General features: G+C 43.5%; 1 protein-coding gene across 5 annotated transcripts in view; it reads right to left on the reverse strand.

Annotated features, from left to right (window-relative positions):
• Window positions 1-21,689, reverse strand: part of LOC138472640 (putative 4,5-dihydroxyphthalate dehydrogenase) — a 2,792,617-nt gene that overhangs the window by 1,781,947 nt on the left and 988,981 nt on the right. For all 5 annotated transcript variants that reach the window (XM_069610913.1, XM_069610911.1, XM_069610914.1 and 2 more), the window contains one exon: window positions 13,912-13,971. In XM_069610913.1, the coding sequence (XP_069467014.1) occupies window positions 13,912-13,971 (60 nt within the window). The remainder of the gene's footprint in view (window positions 1-13,911; window positions 13,972-21,689) is intronic.

The following is a 21,689-nucleotide window of genomic DNA, read 5'->3' on the forward strand; positions in this document are numbered from 1 at the left end:
TTTGGGTTTAGGTTTGGACTGGCTACCCGCGTTACACTAGCTTCGGAGAAGAACAGACAGTCTGGCTGCCAACCAAAGACCTTCAGCAAGACAAACAGGTACCCACCGATCTCGTGATATCCACTTTAACACTGATGTTAAAATATTTTATAACATTCAAAATATTTAAAATTTATTAGTCAATAGACATGGAAAAAAGACTAAACCAAATGGGACAGCCTAATTAGAAAGCGAGTAATAATGAGAATGGAGAGACCCCAAATTACTTAATTTAATAACAGGCGCTGGATTGCATGTTGAAGATTGTATAACAGTCTATTTCATTTCAATTTAACATGGCATCTGAAAATATAGGTAGAATGTAATCAAATCAAATATTGTACAGTATGTCACACCCGGTAGCATCCTGATGGTACAACTTCAAAACATTTTCAAACATCTTAGTATTTTGTGTTGATTATTCAAAAAGATCACACTATCAACACCTTATTACAGAGGATACCAGATTGATTCTTTTTTAGTGCGGACACAGTTTATACATGCCCCATTTTCAAACATGTGTAAGCTGCCAATCCGTTTCCTCATTTAGACCGGTGATGTGACTTTGACATCTAAAAATCATTTTTTGTTCAAACACTATTAATTTACGGTCTATTTCTGACTTATTTTTACCATCAATCTTCTTTAAGATTACCCACCTAAAATATTCATGAGAATGTTTTATTTGTACAAAATGTTTAACCATAGGTGCCAACAATATTTGATTCTTTATACAACTACGGTGTTCCACCATACGTATGCGCCATTTCCTGCTGGTTTTCCCAATATATTTGAGACCACATGGACAGGTAATTAGATAGACCACATTCTCAGTGTTACAGTTGGTCATATCATTGAGGATCCAAATGGTAGTTGGATAGAGCGCAATCGGCTTGGTTTCTTTGGTGAAGGCACACATAACACATTTACCACAGGGGAGATGTCCCTTCACAGGCGGGAGGCCCCATATGGTAGTTTGTCTTGGTTCAGCCTTTTGCTTGACAGGGCTGCTCACAAGGATTCTGGGGCAACTCAGAAGAAGGATGAGGGAAAGCAGCCAAAGAAAGACAACAAAGAGAATTCCAATAATTCCAATCCAAAAAAGGGCCCCAAACATAACCAGGGTAAGCCACAAGGGAAACCGAATCAGGCTAGTGTAACATCTGGTCCCAAACCAGATGGAGGTCAGAACAAACCCCCATTCATTAAAGCATTTGGAAAATGTTTTGCTTGTGGGTCAACTGACCATGTGAAAGGGGATCCCAGATGTAAGGGTAAACCTTCAGGGGTCCACACTGTCTCCTTAGGCTTCTCCCAGGTGGATGAAGTACCTAAAGCCAATGGAAACTTTCAGTTACTAGCTGATGAGCCCATGAGAGTCTCAGCTAGTGTTTCTCTAGTGTCTTTGGGTCTTTGGGAACAACAGAATTTAGATGTCTATAACTCAATCCCAGATAATACTTAAGAGTATTACAAAGATAGTGTTCTTGTGAATGGTCAGTAAAACCCTACCATCAGAGACACTGGAGCCAGCATAACAGTGGTTGATGAATGTTTTTTCAAGGTGGAGGATGTTGGTAAGGCACCCAACACCTAACCAAGTTAGCTGGAGGCCCTGTGCAAATGGTTCCCCAGTTACCAGCTCTCATCCAGTGCAATGACATGACTGTCAGAATACCTGTAAGTGTGCAAAATAATGTGCCTGGGAGGGTCCTGTTGGGTAATGACCTTAAAACTCTTGGAGTTGTGTCTAGTATCGCCAGGCCTCCCAGCAAAAGGAAGCAGGAGCTCACAAGGTCTGCTAGGGAGAGAACCTTGAGAGGCTCTCCTGGGGACTTGATAGAGGAAACTGTCACCCCAAGTCCACAGGACTTACTTACTGCTATTGCAGGACAGAAAGAGACAAGGGGGAAACCCAAGTCTGCCAGCAAGAAACCAGCAAGCACTCCTGTGCCCAGAAGGACATCTCCAAGACTGTCCAAAGTCACACCTGTGACTCCTCCACCAGCTGAGGCTGAGTGTGAGGTTCGACCCTGTATGGTTCAACTAGATACTGAGGAATCAGATCTAGAAGAAGATCTTATTCTGGTTGAAGATCTTGACCCTGTTGAACATCATGAACTGCAGTCTTTACTGGCAGAAGGTGGACCCAACAGGGCAGACTTCAGCAGAGGACAAAGACAGTGTCCTCCTCTTAAAGGTCTACGCCTACAGGCAGCTTCTCAGCTTGATGGGAAAGAGCCTGGAAAGTACAGGTTGCACTGTGAACCAACTGAGTCAACCCCTGGAGACTACAAAAGACGTGTAGTACCTCTAGTGAACCGACTCCAGTTCTTACAGTTAGCCCATGAGATACCTTTGGCTGGTCACTTAAGTTTTGAGAAGACCAAGGAAAGGCTCTCTCTCTACTTCTACTGGCCTAAGATGGGTTCAGAAGTAGACAAATTCTGTAGGAGCTGTCACACTTGCCAAACCTCTGGCACGAATGGAGCCAAGAATGTGGCACCCTTGGTGCCTCTTCCCCTGGTGGGAGTTCCTTTTGAGAGGGTTGGGATTGACCTTGTTGGTCCTCTTGATCCTCCCACATCTTCAGGTAACAGGTTTATCCTGGTTGTAGTGGATCATGCCACTAGGTATCTTGAAGCAATACCTATGAGGACTGTTACGGCTCAGGCTGTGGCTAAGGCCCTACTTGGTATTTTTACTAGAGTAGGTTTTCCTAAGGAGGTGATATCTGACAGGGGATCAAATTGTATGTCCCACTACATGCAAGCCATGTGGAAAACCTGTGGCATCACCTACACGTTCTCTACTGCCTACCACCCCCAAACCAATGGGTTGGTAGAGAGGTTTAACAGAACTATGAAGAGCATGATAGGTGCTTTAGAAGAACCCCTTAAAAGAAAGTGGGACCTTCTACTGCCATGCCTTCTCTTTGTATATAGAGAAGTCCCTCAGGAGGGAGTAGGCTACAGTCCCTTTGAACTTCTCTATGGCCATCCAGTCAGAGGTCCATTGGCCCTGATTAAGGAGGGGTTGGAGAGTGCTCCTTCCTCCAAGACAGTCAGAGTGACTGACTATGTGATAGGTCTCCGGAGGAGAATGTCACACATGATGGCAGAGGCAAGTGATAACTTAAAGGCTGGTCAAGCTCTGGTTAAGCATTGTTATGACCAGAAAGCTAACATGGTTGAGTTCACTCAAGACCAGCTTGTTCTTGTTATGGTACCTACAAGGCAGAGGGCCTTACAGGACAAATGGATAGGACCCTTCAAAGTTGTGGGTAAACTTGGAGAGGTGAACTATCTGGTGGACTAAGGCAATCCTAAGGAGGCTCCTAGAGTCTTTCACACCAACCGTTTAAAGGCTTATGTCTCTAGACATGACATGGGGGCATTGCTCCTAGCTTCAGCTCAAGAGGAGGAGGAGAGTGAACCTCTGCCTGACCTCCTCAGAGGCTTACCTTTAGATGAGCAAGTGGAAGGAGTTAATCTCTCTTCCAGTCTCACATCTGACCAGCAGGATGAGTGCAAGTTACTGTTAAATCAGTTTGCCTCCCTGTTCTCACTTTTACGAGGCTTGACCCCCTTGGGGCGAGCATGATATCCTCACTGGTGACTGGTTGCCTGTGAAAAGCAGGGGGTAGAGAATGTCAGACAATGTAAGAACCCATATAAGGAATGAGGTCAACAAGATGCTTGATTTCGGGGTTATAGAACCCTCTACTAGCCCATGGTCTAGCCCAGTTGTGTTTGTACCAAAGGCAGGATCCAAGGAGTTGAGATTCTGCGTGGACTATAGAGCTCTAAATGCAGTCACTAAGACTGATGCCCATCCTTTACCTAGGACAGATGAGCTGGTGGACAAACTTGGTGCAGCCAAGTACCTCAGCACATTTGACCTAACGTCAGGCTATTGGCAAATAGCCCTGACAGACCATGCCAAGGAGAAAACTGCATTCTCCACCCCAGCAGGCCTCTACCAGTTTAAGGTAATGCCTTTTGAATTAAAGAATGCACCTGCTACATTTCGGAGGATGGTCAATCAAGTTCTGAATGGGATGGAGGACGTCTGCATGGCATACTTGGATGACATTGCAGTGTTCAGCCCTAAATGGAAAGAACATATTGATCATCTAGGATATGTTTTGCAGGCTCTTGAACAGGCCCATCTGACCATAAAGGCAAGTAAATGCCAAATTGTTCTGAGCACAGTGGTCTACCTTGGACATGAGGTAGGAGGAGGGGAAATAAGTCCATTGCCTAGCAAAGTGCAAGCTGTTCAAAACTGGGCCACCTCTACCACTCAAACCCAAGTGAGAGCCTTCCTAGGTCTCACTGGGTATTACAGGAACTTCATAGAAAGCTCTGGAACCATAGCTTCTCCCTTGAATGTCATCTCCTCTCCTAAATTTCCTAAAAAGGTCAGGTGTAATGAGGAGTGCAAACAAGCCTTTGAAGGTCTGAAGAAAGCCCTTTGTCAAGCTCCAGTCCTAAGAGCTCCTGACTATCACCAACCCTTCATTGTACAAACTGATGCTTCTAATGTAGGTATAGGTGCAGTCCTTAGTCAACTGGATGGGAAAGGTAGGGAACACCCCATTTGTTTCATCAGCAGGAAGTTAAAGGATCCTGAGACAAGGTGGGCAACAATAGAACGTGAATGTTTTGCTATTGTGTGGTTACTGAAGAGTTTTAGGCCATACATGCATGGTTCTACCTTCATTATTCAGACTGACCACCAACCCTTGAGATGGCTGATGCAAATGAAAGGGGAACACCCCAAACTACTCAGATGGTCAATCGGCCTGCAAGGGTTTGATTTTTCCATTGAGCAAAGAGCAGGAAGTCATCACCAAAATGCTGATGGTCTCTCTAGGATGTTTATAATCGACTAGAGGTATGAGATCCATCCAGGAGTGGATTAAATCCTCCTGTCCCTTAATCTTGGGGGGGGCGAGTGTTAGGGAGAATTCTCATTCTATGGCTAATTTCCCTCACCTAGTGAGTCCCCCAACAGCTTTGCTGGATTTCTGGAGTTTATTTTTCACTTGGTAAGAGTGTGAGCCTTTTTCCCACTCTTACATGTGTTTTGCCATGTGTATTTTACTGTTTGTGTGATTGAGAGCTCTGGAGTACACCACTTCATGAGCCCCCACTCTTTTTGTGTGTTACACAGCACCTTCAGTGCAGTGACACAGGGTCCCACCGACTCTATTTTCTGGTGCTGACTACTGTCCCCCAGAAAAGGTAAAGTTGCCATTAACTTTACATAGTCACTTTAACCACCGATCAAGTACACCCCATCTTATATGGAGTATTGGAAAGGGTTAATTCTTAGCCCTTTTTATCTGTGTCTCCTGGAGCTTTGTTTCACTCCCTTAACATTGAGACTTGTCTGGTGGCAGTGGTATCTACCCTAACCTTTCTACCGCGGTTATATTATATAACGTGGTCATGTTTTAGGCTATTTTCGTGGCCTCGAACAAACCCGCTCGACCAAATACTTTTTCATTCGGCTCCGGTTGGGTTTAATCACCATTTCTTTTTGTTAAAATCCTTCTCGTGTTTTCCTTTGTGCGGCAAACCAGGTTTGCCTTCTTTGTTCACCGTCTGTTGGCGTACTTCTCTCAAGAAGCCCTCCTTTTGGCGCCTGGGTGCCTAGGTGGGCTGAATGTGAGGGAGGGGTGTAGTCACCCCCTGCAAAGGGTATCCTTGGAAACCCAAGTCGCACTTTTTCATGATTTGCTAAGGTGGTTGTCCGGGCCGGACAACCCCCCTGCTGGGAGATTGACAGCCAGGCTGTGTGAATGGGGGATTTTCGCGTAAAAGGCAGGACTCTTGGGCTGGAAGTCAGAGTCGCCACTGGAACTGCAAGGAACCGAAGAGAAGCGGAGAAGAAGACGGCTGCTGCAACTACCAGGTCCTGGTGGAGCCCTGCTGCAGTCCTGAGCCATCTACCCTTTGACGACAAGAGAAGATCCAGTCCGGAGTCTTCTTCCTTTGAGCTTGGTGGGATTAACCAGCTCGTCTTCCACAGGCAGAGGATCCTCTTCTTGGTCAAAATCGCTGCACACAGCTATATTGGTCCAGATAGCCACCGGAAGAGCCTCTCCTGTTTTAAAGAAGTGCACCTTTTATTCACCGTTGCTTTTGCTGCTGCTGGCCTCATCCCTGGGTAGTGCAGATCGCTGCAGACGTCCTCCTTCTTGTCCCCACGACTGAGGTCACAGGAACCGTGAGTCTGCAGGAACTACCAGGAACAACTGCCGTGGCACGAACTGCCGTGGCACCAGCTCTTCTTCACTTGAATAAGGTACTGTTTCCAACCTCGAGGAACTAGGGTGAACCCTTTTCTTCCTCACCAAAGGCTTGTCCTTATCTTCCTTCCCGCTTATGACTTTTGCTTCTTCTTGTGACAATATCCAAGTAATCATGGTAACCTTGAATCGTGAACTATCTGACTGTGTGATCCTCGACAACAGGAACCCGGTTCCACTTGACACTGGCACAGGCCTATTGACTTTTATCTGCTTGTCAGAAAGTGTTCTCTGATTCTGTCTGCCTTGACAAAAGTATTACCTATGATTTTTGCCCCAACCCTCTTTTGTTAACGCAGGTGTTAAGTGTGTTTTAACTCCGGTAACGTTTCTTCCCGCGGGTACGCGTATCTTTAGTAAGACCAAACTGTCATTACTGTCAAAAAGTGATCGCATATGTATTCCCGGTAACGCCGTTTGTTTCGTAACACTGGTCTGTCAAATCATAAGGTACTTACCATGAGTTGTTCTGCAGAAAGAAAATTGGTTGTGTGTAGTGTATTTTACGTGTGGTTTTAATTTAACAGAAGTGAAGTGTTTTGTGAACAGATGGTTCAAAATAAACGTACATTTACTTTTCAACCAAAAACCTTGAGTCAGTGTTTGCTTGAGTCACAGTAATTGTGATCCTTTGTGTAATCTCTACTACTGCTCATCTGCTCTTGAGATAAGTCTGGCTGCTCCGCTACTGCTACCACTTTAACAGTGGAGTACAGGCTTGTACCAAAGGTGAACTTGTATAACCACTTGTAGTCTTAATTGTGTGTAGTGGTCCTTAAGGGCACTGCACAGGATTCTGCCTAACATGCTCCCACTTTGAGAAGAAATTTGTGTTTGGGAAGACCAGGAGGATTTAAAGTGTTCAAGAACTCAACAGGGTTGTGGACTCCGTCATCACTTTGAACCACTGAGTTTACAGATTAGTACTCCATTTGGACTCCCCTGAAAGAATTAATAAGTATCTTATTGATTACGGCAGCCATGCTGTTCTTTGGCTTAAAATGCACGCTCACATAACGATTCTGTAGATTTCTCCATTAGATTTTTTATGTCGGGATGCATTTTGAATGTGAGGTCTGCTAGGGAATTGACGACTGTGCCTAGGTCGGAAGGGATGACAATTGTGCTCTCAAATACGGGATACTCTCCTTAAAATTATTAACAGAGAAGTTCGGAAACTTACTTTATAATGAGGATTTAAAATGTGAATTTTTAATTTTCTAACACCTTCGGTTTGGGGACATGGGTATCCTTAAAACTTTTTTTTTTAAAATCCTTTTCCACCTTCCTTAACTGGATTTTCGGAAAATGGTAAAACACACGTATTTCTCGATTTTTTAAGAAGAAACTAAACCAATTTTTACGTCTGGGCGTTGATGAGTCAGTCTGTCAATCAGGACTTACATATATCACAGACAAAAAATGTTAAAGAGACGTTATGGTTAAGTTGCACTAGTAAAAACCTATGCAATTCACTCCCAAAAAAATTGTTAATGGGACGTTATGGGTAAGTTGCACTCCTAAAAAACTATGAAATTCACTGACAAAAAGTTGTTAAACTGACGATATGTTTCAGTTGCCCTAAGAAAAACCTATCAAATTCAGTGCAACAAGTACTTGAAAGGAACATTACACTTACTTTGCACTAATAACAACCTATCCATATTATGGTTACAAGTAAAACCAAAAAATCCCAGAAATTCGCCAGTTATGGTAACCTAAGCAACCGTAACTTGCACCACCATTGTGTACTGCTAAGACTAACACCCATGACATCAAACATGACATCACAAATGTCATTGATGACATCACTGATGACATCACACATCTGCGTCCCTCTTTTGTTGTTCATTGACATATCTAGGACAGGGGGTGTTGCTCACAGACAGTCAGGAACTAAAAAAATCAAAACTAATTGAGCCATATAAATTCAAGGGGCTATGCCAGTGGACTGCAGAACATGAAGTAACGTAAGCAGTCAGATTTCCTTCATACAGAAGGGACATAGAAGGGGTCTATATTTTAACTTAGCATACTCGAATATAGTAGGTTTTCGATCTGTTTATGGAAGAAAAACTTGCACTTTTAAAATCAATGTATGTGCTTAACAGCAACCCCTGGTAGAAAGACATATTTTGTCAGCTGCAAATGTTTACAGGGGGCTTAAGCAGCTCCAATTACTGTGATTTTAAGCTCGAGTGATGGGCTATACCCGATTGTTTTATGAAGACCAGATAATGTTATGTTACGTTGCATTTGTATAGCGCATTATATGCCATTTGTATGACCTCAAAGCGCTTGTGGGTCGAAGTTCCTTGGGGTCCGTAGTCCAGGTCAGTGGACAAAGTAGGGCAACATAGTCCTTGGGGGCACTTGGTATGTGTGCAGCCAGAGTGGTTTGTGCGGGGTTGGCTGCATTCTAATGGTAGGTGTGGTGCTGTGGTTGTGAGGGATCAGTGTAATGTGTGCAGCAAGGAGGGTGGTCTCCGAGTCTGCATCCTGGCTGCCGTGGGGCCTCTGTAGGAGATTATGTGTGCAGCTAGGCTGATTTCTTTCGTGGTGTATAACTGTGTTCTACCAGACTGTTGAGGTGTTCATGGAGTAGTGTGGGTATGTGTGCATATAAACTGAAATTGATCGAGGGGTATAGATGCGTTCTATTGTTTGTTGGTGTGAAGTGGAGCGTGAGCATGTTGGTAGGAGTCAGTGTCTCCGATTACCTGTAGGAGACCCCATTCCTGGATATATTTGGAGCTCGGTGAGCAGGCTCTTTCTGTCCTGGAGGTTTGCAACAGTGGATCGAGGCTGGTGCAGTGTCTGATGTGTTAGGCTGGCTGAACAGTCCTTTTCCAGAGGCTCTGTTGTAGGTGTTAGAGGGCCCATTTTCCGGGTTCCTGGTCATGGTTTATGGTGGGAGGTTGGGAAGTTCCTGATAGGATTGTGGTTATTGCATGATTCTCCAGAGAGCCCAGCCATGCCTCGTCGCTATTGCGCCCCTGGTGCCGGAATACATGGCCTTATTCCTAGGTAGGTCATGGTTTCCTCATTTGATCATATAACACAGAGTGTGCCTGATAGGTTTCATGATATGACCCAACCGTAGTGTTTAATCGATAAGTGTTATGAGGCTCTGGATGGTGGCTCTGTAAATTGATACCCTAGGTGGGTGCGGGCAGCTTCGCTGCCTGCAGCTGCTTAGCCCAGGGACTGCCGGTCTGTAATGCTGGTTACCGTCCCCTGATAGTTCTTATTTTTCACAGGTGATGTCTTGTTAACTGGTTTCTTTGGCAAGACTTTAAAAATATATATATATATATATATATTTTGAGACAATGCCGTTAGTTCTGAAATCTGACCATTGGAGGACGGATTGGTGGCATTAGACTGTCATTTTCATGGATTAGGGCAAAGCCATGTTTTCAGTGCTTTGCGGAAGGCCATGTAGTTCTGGTAGTGTCAAATTCAGAAGGCAGAGCATTTCACAGTCTTGGTGCCAAGGTAGTGTAGGGCGACCCTCCAATCCTGGCTGAATTGGAGGCTGGCAGTCAAGCCAAAGTACAAACTTAACACTAAATAAGAAGAATGTTTGAATGCAGACAAGACAAAGTACAAAGGCAAACTCCAATCAAGTATAGATGCACGAGATGCCAATGTGGGGAGAAGTTTGAATAAATGTGGCCATAGACAGATATACCAAGCACCTCACGGTACATATGCTGTTGTGGTAGAACCAAAGAACTGAGATAACCAAAAAACTGTGAAACGTATAAGAAGTCCTGGCAGGCGAGTACAGCAGGTAGATGAAATTGTATAAAGATTACTGGCAGGGGAGCATACAAGGTGTTCTGCGAAGTTATAAGAGATTCTACAGAAAGACTCTTATAGAACTCTTTGCTTGAACAAGAACATTGTGAGTCCAATGAAGATACAAAGGAACTGTTAACTAAAGAGACATTTTTGCTATCCTGTTTAAGAACCCAGGGGAAGGGGACCACCCTCTGGATGCAAGAGTCTTTACCTTGTAGAAAATGTTGTTGGAGTTATACTTTTGGTTTTCATCACTTTTGCCAACATCAAGTTAAAGACATTTCCTTGCACCCATTGTTGTTTGTATTATAGTGTGAGGGTCAGGTTAGGAAGTTTTGGACACGCGGAAGGTTTTTCAGTTACTGACATCCTGACACAGACAGATCCTTAGTTTTTGGCTTCTAGGCAGGGAAATCCCTCTTTAGAATAGGGCCAGAGAGGTATTTTCCCAACCAAATTGTATTTAATGAAAATGTCTTTAACCAAGAACATGACAACTTTGTGTCCGGCTTTCATTTCTGACCCCTCACAGTATGAACAAGCATCAAAACCCTATTTAGGTACTCCCTGGTGCAATCCGCCGAGCCATCACTCCCTTTATCTTGTGGGACCTGGGAACTTTGTAAGCAGGGATGATGGGAGGACGTATGGCGGAAAGTGGATTTTGGACTACGAGTACAGTAATTACTACTGTGAGCAACTTTCTCTTACTCTTACACCCCGTCCTCTTTCCTCCATAGGTTTGGGACATTCTTAAGCATCTCTAAGTAAAGAATGGCGGTGGGAAGACTACTAGGTGGTGGGAAGACTACTAATCTGCTGGGAAGCGGTTTCTCAAAATAGATTGCCCAAAAGCTGCCTGCATCTGCTCTAGAGCTTGAATCAAGTTCATAGTATTTGCAGAAGGCGTTTGGAGAGGTGCAGGGGGCATTGCACATTTCTGCTAAAGGAATATGTCCCATTAAAAGAAGCAGAAACCTTTGCTCCATCCATCTAGGTGTGGTACATGCTAACATTCACAATTCCATCTAGATGTGGCACATGCTAACATTCACAATCCTATCTAGATGCGATGCAGGCTAATGTTCAAAATTCCATCCATGTGTGGTACATGCTAATATTCACAATTCCATCCAAGTGTGGCTCATGTTAACATTCATATTTCTATCTAGATGCGACGGAGGCCAATGTTCACAATTCTATCTAATGTAGTACTTACTAACCCTCAAATTCTATGTAAGTGTGAAACTTGCTTGCATGTATAAATATGTCTAGATGCAACGTAAGGCAAAAATTACGATCCTTTCTCGGATAGACGTAGTCACAATTTTATCTCAGTAAGAGTGTTGTAAGTGATGTTCGCCAGGCAGTTTATGTTTTTGGTAAGGTAATGTAGAGTGGCAGGGCTTTCTGGAGTAGAGTGATTGCTTTACTCCCCACCCATGCCACATTTACTTTTTTAGTTGCTGTCGGTTGACGGCTGGCCACTGGCTTCCCCTGCTGACACCTGCAGACACTTTCTGGAGCTGCCAATGTAGGAGCCGCCCTTTTGCCTCGGGGCCCTTCGCTGCAGGGGCTGTGACTGGCAGAGGGCTGCCCTGGCAGGGTCACTTATGGCCAGTGATCCAGCCAATCAGGGGAGGTGGGAAGGCTGGGGACGGAAATGGAGCGCTGAAACGGGCCGGGGAGAGCGGGCCTGCACGCGGGTTGGTGGGGGTCAGATACAATTTTTCGCCAAGTAACCGCCTGGGTCGCCTGGATGGAAGAGGCACACTCAGATAGCGTGGAGGAACAACACTGACTCTGAATGGGTGGCCAACAAGGGGCTTAGGGGTTCGCAAAATGGCCGGGTTGAGTGCGGCCAGGGGGCAATTCAACTCACCTGCACTGCCTGGAAGCTAAAGAGGCAGCAGGGGGAGCAGATGCACAGTAGGTGCAACGCTCTGAGTTACCTAAACCAATCAGGCTTGGGAGGGGGGATGGAAGGGGAGTCAGGTGGAAGGGTGAACCGAGTGGGCAACAAGTGGCCTGGGGCCTCTCAAAATGGCTGGGTCGGGTGCGGCCAGGGGGCAATTGAAAACAAATGCAAGGTATTGATCTTTGAAAATCACCCAACGTGGAATAAACTGCCATAACAATTCCGATTATCATTTTAAAAAAAACACCACAGTTAATTTATTTGAATTTTTGTTTAGCGCTGGCCCTATGCAGAGTGTCTCGGGGTACCTTACATGGTTCAAATATTCAAAAGTGTTTTCAGGAAAGGATAGGAAGATTAGGATAAACAAGTGATAACAGTGGAGGATGGCAGTGTTGTGTGTTTGGAAACAGGTATGTTTTGAGGCTCTTTCTGAAAATGGTGACGGAGGATTCCGTGTGCATGTGGAGAGGTAGGGTGTTCAATGCCCTGGTTGCCCAGTGGGTAAATGCTTGTTTTGTGTGCGTTTGCAGAGTGGAATATGTTGAAGGTGTTGGCTGGCTTGCCTGGTGTTTGTGTGGGTGATGGGTTTGAGTTTCTCATGAAAGTAAGATAGAAGTAAGATGAAGATTTAAGGTGGATGGTTTTGAATACAATGCAGAGTCCTTTGAAGGCACTTTTCTGGGGTATGGAGAGCCAGTGGAGCTGGGCAAGAATGGGGGGAGGGGGGTGATGTGTGAATGTTTGGGTAGGTGGAGGGTGAGTCTTGTTGCATTATTTATGGCTTGCAGGGGCGCAAGGGTTCTTCAGTAAAATAAAAAGCTTGTGCCATTCACAATATTGGGTCTTTGAGACCGAAAATCCCACACTTTCCAAGGAAAGACCGCAAATGCAGTGTTATGTTATTGAGAATTATAATGGGCACTGCTGCCATTTGCATGGTCTTCAGGCACGCTTGTGGATCTGAAAGGGAAGGTGAGAGTGTGGGGTGTTGGTTAGGGGAGCTGGGGAAAAGATGAGGAGTTGTGCTTAACTGTTGGTGCGTGTAGACCCAGGGGTAAACAGCATCTGTGCGGGTGTGGTTTCTAGGTGGATACTGATTTGTACACCTGCAGTGTTATTTTCCAGATGGGAGTCCTCAAGTGTTTGACTTGTCAGTGTGCTTTAGCTGGGGATTTGATCTGCAAGTTGATTATAGTGATGTAGTGCTATGAGTGATTTGGTAGGTGAGAGAGTATTTTGTCTAGCTATTCATGTTAGCATGGTTGGTGAGCATGTGAGGAGTGAGGGTGGTTGAGCATGAGGTCATTGGTGGGTTGGTTTCTTTCTGGGAGTTGCTCTGTTTATTTTGTGGTGTAAGGGTCTTTCTTAACTGGTCTTGAGTATGGAGAAGTTGCCGTTAGGATTGAAGGGCGACGTCTCTCTTGTCCCATTACCTGCAGTAACCGATACCTCTATCCCTACCAGGTGTCACCCATCACTTCATCTGTCTTTAACTTAGGATTTTAACCTCTGTTTTTTAACTCAGTATGTTGAATGGTCACTGGTTGGGTCAGGCACACTCAACTTAATTTCCAGTCAATGCCAGGTGGTGGATCGTTTGGTGTACCAGGCCGTTTGTGTATATGGGCATACGCTGCATTGCTTGGCAGAGTCTTGAAACCTTTGCTCACAATGCCCAACCAAGGGCAGTGGATAGTTGTGCTACACATGCAGCAAGTTCTCAATGCATAGCTTACAAATGACAGTACTTCTTCTCTTAATGATTTACAGATTATGCTTCACAAACTTTCTGCTAGTAGCTAAAGTAACACCTTGCTGTACTTACCGCCATTGGTTTTTCTAGCAAAATATGGTAGCCTTTCTTAGCAAATGCTATTGCTGGATCCTGCAACAGATATCCACAATTAAGGGCACATTCATTATTTAGAAACGCTATTTATAACACTGCCATGATAATATATTAGTTCATTGTATTTTATTAGCGTAAATATAAATAAGAACAGACATAAACATAGATAACTCATTAATTGCTGGGCTGTATACATTAACCTCATAGATTTGTATTCATTTTTATTTGTAATGCGCACTATGCAGCAAAATTGTTTTTCTAGGCACATCAAGACAAGGAGGAGGGATAGGGAAGAAGACAAAGGTGCAACATAAAAAAAACTTTCTTAAAAGGTCTTGAAACATTCGGAACATGCAAGTGCTAAGCATGAAAAGGGGGAGGGGGAGGAACGGAAGTGCAAGAGGAGAGAGGTGAGAACAGCAAGTGACAAAAACAAGTAAAAGTGGAGGGACAAGAAGGCAAATTGCATTGGGAGGCCATAATGCAATTATGAAAAGCAGGAAAAGTGACTGCAGACTGGAAAAGCTAGGCCTAAAAAATGAAGGGCTACATCAGGCATGCAGACAACAGTAAAGGACTAAGAAGGTGGGTAGATGGAGATTAGAAGAAAGCTCAGCTAGGGAAGATGGTATACAAAAGGCATACAATTGAAAGTGGAGAACAGGAAGGAAAGGGTTAAAATAAAACAAAGGGCATAAGTGAGGGTTCAAGAAGGAAGCTGAGAGCAACACAGCAAGCAAAGCAGCCTAAGGCATGAGAAATAGAAAGTCCCGAGATTATTAGAGGCACGATGAAGGAACTCCCATGCATAATGAAGTGAGCATAGAGGGAGGTCACACCAACATGAAAAGGGGTTACCTCAATCTGCAAACAGTCAAGGAAACACTATGCTGGGTGAGCATGAGGGAGAGCAGCAGGACACAGGATTGAGTCAGTGACAGCAGGGCAGGAGGCCAGGGCAGAAAAACTGACGTTGTCCAGTTACAGTTAAAAGTTAATCTGCAGGGAACAGAGATCCGGAAAAGAGCGATCCGAGAGCAGTGGCGCTGCGACAAAGAACAAATGTGGAATAAGTGTCAGACAATGAAGGTGGCCAAGCATTCCATACCTTCAGTGAGACTAGGTGAACCAGCAAAGCATCATATCAGGAGGCGACAGAATGATGGCACGGGTAATACGGAGCATCGGACAGAAAAAGGGTAAAGTAACCCGCCCAGCCACCGGAAGCCACAGACAGGCAAAAAAGGGGCTGGATGCCGGCCAGCCTGCCAGCTGAGAGCCATGCATGAAATGAAAGCCAACCACCAATTAGCATCAGTCAAACGCCACCATAGAAGCAGCCACGCATGTAGAGTGTCGGACGATAAGCAGGCTCGAGGGTGTAGGCCGAGCGAGGCGGCCATCTTCAAAGGTGCTACAGTGCTTCAATGCAGATTCAGGCATCAGTGTCTCCTCCTGTCGCGCGTTGAGCTGCAGGAGGCGGCCGATGTCTTCACTCCTGATGTTTGTTACAGCTTGAAGGAGGGCCGAGACAGACAAAAAGGGCCTTATATGGAGCCTTGAGTGGGAACGCCGGCCAGCCTGCTGGCTAGAAGGCGTGCATGAAATGAAAACCAACCAACAATCAGCATCAGTCAAATGCCGCCATAGAAGCGGCCTCGCATGTAGAGCGTTGGATGATAAGAAGGCTCTATGGTGTAGGCCGAGTGAGGCGGCCATCTTCAAAGGATCTTCGGATCCAGCACTTTGGTGCACATTCAGGCTTCGGGCTCTTCCTGTCGTGCATAGAGCGGACCACCCCCAAAGCGCATGCATAATTCAAAATTCTGCATGAAGTGTGAAACAGATAGTGTATAAAATAATGTGCATTTTAATTAATTAATGTGTAATTCAAAATTCTGCATGAAGTGTGAAACAGATAGTGTATAAAATAATGTGCATTTATGCCTAACTAATTGCAGTCAATGTGCTGCCAAAAGAGCCAGATTTGCTAACAGAGATGCTCTTCTATCTCTGAGTGAACGCAGCTCAGCTGCTGACAGAGTAGTATGCGTTACTACTTTTTCCAAATACACAACACAAATCAAGAAATTAGTGGGAAAATATTGGCACATTGTCACCAACACAGGCTGTGTATCATATAAACCTCTTTTAGCATTAAAAAGGGGCAACAATCTTAGCAACAGACTGTTTCAGAGTTGCCCTATTCGAGACAGAACAATTCAGAACACAATTCAAGCAGCCTGAGCATCCCAGGTAGTCGCCGTAGCTGCCCACCATCCGTGTGGCAATTGCAGTGTGTGCGCTCTTAACACCACTACCAGGGAGTTTGTCCATGATTAATTTCACTGGACATTGAATACATTTTAGAACTAAAATTCTACCAATGTAATTTATGCCACTAAATGCCAATGTGGTCTTTTTTACATTGGCATGACTACTAGAAAAGTCAATGAGGTTTTGTGAACATCTTAGCAGAATCAGGAACAACGTCTCCTTGTGCCTTTGGTACAACATTTATTGGAGCACAATCATGGCCGGATGATTTTAGCTGTTTGGTTCTTGACCAGTTGAAGGCTGATTGAGATGGTTTCCCTATGGCATCTCGCCTATTGAAACTTGTACTGAAGTGGATCCACAGACTCAGTACTACAGTAATGTGACCTTAACCAAGCTTTACAGTGGTCTGCACTGTTGATGTAATTGGTTATGTGTGCAGTTTATTTTATGAATGTACTTAAATGTTGGCTGTGATTACACCTTCTATTTTTGTTCACTGTTCCCTTTTGACTTAGAACCAATGCAGCACCCTGTAGTTACATAAGAAGGTGGTCACTTTCTATGGGCTTCTGGAATTCATTCATGTTCAGTCGCTTCCTTCCTGCCAGGGTGCCTTAATCCCAGTACATGACCATACATGCACAGGTACACCGTTCTAAGATGGCTGCATTGTTTAGCCACAACAGTGGGCTCACTAGAAATGGAGCTAACAAGCAGGTCTCACGTGCTTGGATAAGAACACATGATGCCATTACGTTAATGGAAACCTATATGACTTGCAACCATATTTAATTTGCACTTCCTGGCGTGTCCTCCTGTGTACTTAGGACTTGTACTGGCAGACGTCTTACATCCTTGAACAACAATGGTAGGTGTTATGCACGGTCCGGAAACCAAATAGGAGTTTCCATTGTTTGGCGTATAGTGTGTGGCCTACAGAGGTTTCCTTTCCTTTATTTCTCATGGCCCTTGCAGTTTGGTGAATTGATGCCACTTTGCTGCATTCCGGCATACCATTTGCTTCAGTGGTGCTTTGTGTGATGCGCAGAAACATTTGAGCGTTCACCACATAGGAGGATGATAATCTCCCAGAATTGTGGTAAGGGAAACATCATTTAGTTGATGTGGATAGTAATTCATGTCAGCTGTTGCACCGTTTTAGGTCTTTGACTGTGTGATACGCGTTATTTGTTTTAGGCCTCTATTTTCAAATCTTAACGTGAAAGCTAATAGAAGTGCAAGGTTCGCATTGAGAACATGACGCTGGTAAGAACGGATGCATTCAGGATTAGTTCACGTTCACATCAGTTGTTTTTGGCCTGATAGGGCATAGGGGTGCACAGTGAGGCTTGGTGCAGTTTGTCCACACTAAGCTTATTTTAGGGGCACAGGTAGCCACACACAAAATGGAGCTGTGAACACTGGGTAGCAAGCAGTGAGATGCTTACATGGTTATCAATTTGATCTGGAACTTCTATTGTACTTCTGATATTTGGTTATTTTTGACAAAATTCTCCCTACCAGAAAACATTGTTTTTTGCCCTGATGAAGGCAGAGGTTATGGGAATGATGAAACCTTAAGCCAAAACTTGAGTTGGACAGCACATGTTTATCTACTATGTTCTGCATATTTGTAATTAATGTATGGGTCATGCATGTGTAGGGTTGTGTATGGTGAGGGTTGGTGAGGAAGGATAGCTCGGAGGCAACGCATTTGTCATGGAAGCAAGACAACGCGGTGCAGTACAGTTTTGAATCCAGATCCCGACCTTAGAAACTACTTGCTGGTATTAAGTGCGTTATAAAAGAACAATTATAATCTATACATATATATATATTTCACAACCATGGTAGTGGCTGTGTAGTTATGCTTAAGTTGCTGCTTCCATAGGAAGAGCACTTTTTGGGCGGCGTATAACTCTGCTCCCTCTGGACGAATCTTTGCAGAAAAAGTATATGGCCCACTACGATTTTCTTTGCAAAGTTTGGTGATGTTTGGTCCAGGGCGGAAAAAGTTATAGGGGGGGGGGGTCCCAAAACGTCTTTTTTTGCCACAGACTGAATGGGGGAAAAACTTTGCGCACGCCTACAGCCCAAACCGCTGGCCGGATTTTCACCAAATTTGCGGCAGGAGCTGGAGCTTGGTCCGGAAAGCGTGCTTTTGTAAATTAGGTGCCAATCCGTGCAGTAGTTGTCTGTAAAACAACCAAAAACTATGTCTCAAAAAATTAGTGATATCTATGTCCGCTCCGCGGACAAGATAACAATTGGCTAATCCGTAGCATCATGTCTGCGGACATGTGACGCATTCACTGATTGGCTGTTGACCAGTGTGAAGTCCGTCAGATTGTTTCACTGCACCTGCCATCTTTCATTCGTGTTTTGGTGTACGCGGACATCGCCGCTAACACATATAAAATAACACAACATTGCACTTGTTAACTTATGAAATACTGTCTCGGAAGGTGAGCCATAATGAGGCTGGGATGTGGCAGCAGAAACTCAAAAAGTGGTGTTTTCTTATCACCAAAGTCATACGGTAAATTGAAAGTTGCTGCTCAATATAGTGTCCGTTAAGTACAAGCAAAGATTTACTGTGTCTGTGTTACAATGTATTTAAAATAATATTGCAGTCAGACTGGCCTCCTAGAGTTTGAAATCTGAGGCAGCCACCTGCACTGTTTGATGGAAAGAGCGGGTCTGCAAGTGTATGGGAGTACCAGTTCCATTGAATGCATTGAGACATGTTGTTGCAAAGTAAGAATGTATTTGCATTCTGAGCGAAGGTCACTTGCTTTGCTTTTTTGGTTGCAAGCTCAGTAGGCCCACGCATCCGACTGAACCTATAAGGGTCAATTGTTTTTTGACCTTGAGCGAAAGGGAAAATTCAGTAAGAATGCAGGGAGTGAGAGTTGCAAAAAATACTGTTTGATAAGGTCATGTATTCAAAACCGTTTGTAAGGTACATGTAATATCAGTTGAAGAAGATTCTTTGGTGCAAGTACATTGCTGTCTGAGTTTTACGGAGACAATGGAGACGGTGAATTTCGTGTAAGTTTACTTTTGACTCTTCTACACCGGAATGAGATTTCATTCTTTATTACCAGAACATTAATTTAGGCAATGTAACTGAAGTACTATCTTTCTGTGTAGTTGTCATTGTTTTTTACTTATGGGGAGTGCAGATTCTCGCCGTTTGTAGGCTATCTCTAGATTCACCATTGTTCAACGCTAATATTTCTTTGAAATGTCATGTATGACCACATCGATTTGTGTATCAGTTTCCATGTTCTTTTTTTAAATTTATTTTTATTTAAGTGTATTTGGTTTATTACAAACCTTTCACAATCAGAAAAAGAAAATGTAGTTTTTAACAAAGAGATCTAGCTTAAATAAGAAAACAACTTAAGAAAATACAGAGGGGAGATCAAAAACCAAGCAACAAACCCTTAATGAAATAAATAAAACCTAACTTGATAGAGACCTTTAAAATACATTACAGATACTTGAAGAATCTTTAAAAACAAATTTTGAACAGATTTTACGATAAAACAGTACATCTTCCTAGCTATACCAATTAGCTTTTTTGCATTACATCTTCTTCATCGCAAAGGTCTTGCTTTTTAAGGGTTTGTTCTAAAAATGTGACCGTTACAAAGTTTATTCTTGGAGTTCGACAGTCATATATTAGACTCCACCACTTCTCCGAGTCTAAACCGCATAAATCAACGATGTTTAGATACAAATTTCTGAGATCTCTTAATTTGGGGCAAAATAATACCAAGTGACTGAGGGATTATTCACTTCTTTTGAACAATCTACACATTATGCATATCTTTCCTTTGGTATATCTTGCCTTTGTTGTTTTGTTTCGGAGGACATTCAATCTAAAACGCAAAAGTTTGGAGTTGCAGTTTGGAAATGTTCTCAAGTAGTTCGGTATAATAGATATTACACCCCAATTAGTTTTTGAGAGTGTATGGGTTTTTGACAGTGCTCTTTTTGTTTCCGTATTTGACCAGTCTTCGCCCCATAACATTCTTTTGACAGCTATAGGATTTTCTGCCAATGTTCGAATTTCCAGAGTTCGTTTCTTTTGGAATTCGTTCATTGTCTCTTTTCCAGTCTTCCACTACCTTTTCTTCGAAATTGTTGTTTTCGCAGAATATTGCGAATTGAGGCGGTGTCAAGTTGGTCATTGTTTTTCTGTACAACATCAGTTTATTGTGGCAGATGTGTACATATAAAGCAGTCAGGCCAACTTAATGACGAATTACCGTAATTGGTGTTGCTTTTGGTATCGGTAAGATATTTTTCCAGAAAAGCCCTTCTAGGGTGTTCCAGAATTCTTCCGGAATATTAATACAAGTTTCTGCTCCGTATGTTAATGTTGGTATCACTTTAAGCCTCTAGAATGTTATAACAAGTTGGAGGGAGAACTTTCCGTATCTTTTATTAATGATTTTCGCTTGTGCTGTTAGTTGTTTTGTTTTCGTCTTTAGCATCCTTCTCCAGGGCTCTTCATTTTTATTCCACTTAATTGGATGCCTAAGTATCTCATTTCATCGCATGGTTTTATTAGTGTTTTGTTCACTATCCATTTCTCGTTCTTGCTTTTTTTCCATCGTTTATCACCGAATATCAATATTTCCATCTTGTCTGCATTTATTTCTTAATCTTTTTGTTCTATATATTTTTCAACCTGATTTAGCGCTCTTTGAAGACCAATTTTTGTGTGGTCTAATATTATCAAATCATCTGCATATAGCAGATGATTGACCGGTCTGCCATTTAATCTTGGTGGAAAAGTTCTACTATTTCCCAGGCAGTATTGCAAATCTTCGATGTAAAAGCAGAAAAGAGTGGCTGCTAGCGGGCAACTTTGTTTAAGGCCTTTTGTTGTTTTTCCTTTGACAGAGTGACACTTTGATCTAATTTTACTCTTATGGAAGTTTTGGCATGCAGTTCTTTGATTGCTTTCAGCAGGTCTGTGGGGCAGCCTTTAGAGGCTAGTTTTTCCCAAAGGCGATTTCTATTTACACTGTCAAAAGCTTGACGTAAGTCAATGCTGGCTGCGTATAATTTTTGTTTGTTTGTATACGCTCTTTTTTTCATCATTCCCAATATCAGAAGATTTAGATCACACCCTACTTTTTCAACGAAGCCTGAGTGCCGTTTATCGTACATGGTTGTGTCTTTGATCAATTTTTTCAGTTGATTTAGCAGGAGGATGGCAAAGATCTTCCCAACACAATCTAGCAAGGCGATTGGGCGGTAATTTTTGGGTTCCATCCTATTTCCTTTTTTGAAAATGGGAACGACGATAGCCGACTTCCATGAATTAGGGATTTGCCCTCACATAACAATTCTCTTGAACAGTCTTTCACAAAAAATTGCCCATTTCTCGGGATCTTCTTTTAGTACCGCATTCGATAGGCCATCTGGCCCTGGAGCTCTTGAGGGGCTTGCTTTTA

Source organism: Ambystoma mexicanum, chromosome 8 (genome assembly GCF_040938575.1).
Source record: "Ambystoma mexicanum isolate Mex_15411 chromosome 8, UKY_AmexF1_1, whole genome shotgun sequence".
In the NCBI taxonomy this organism is placed as follows: Eukaryota; Metazoa; Chordata; class Amphibia; order Caudata; family Ambystomatidae; genus Ambystoma; species Ambystoma mexicanum.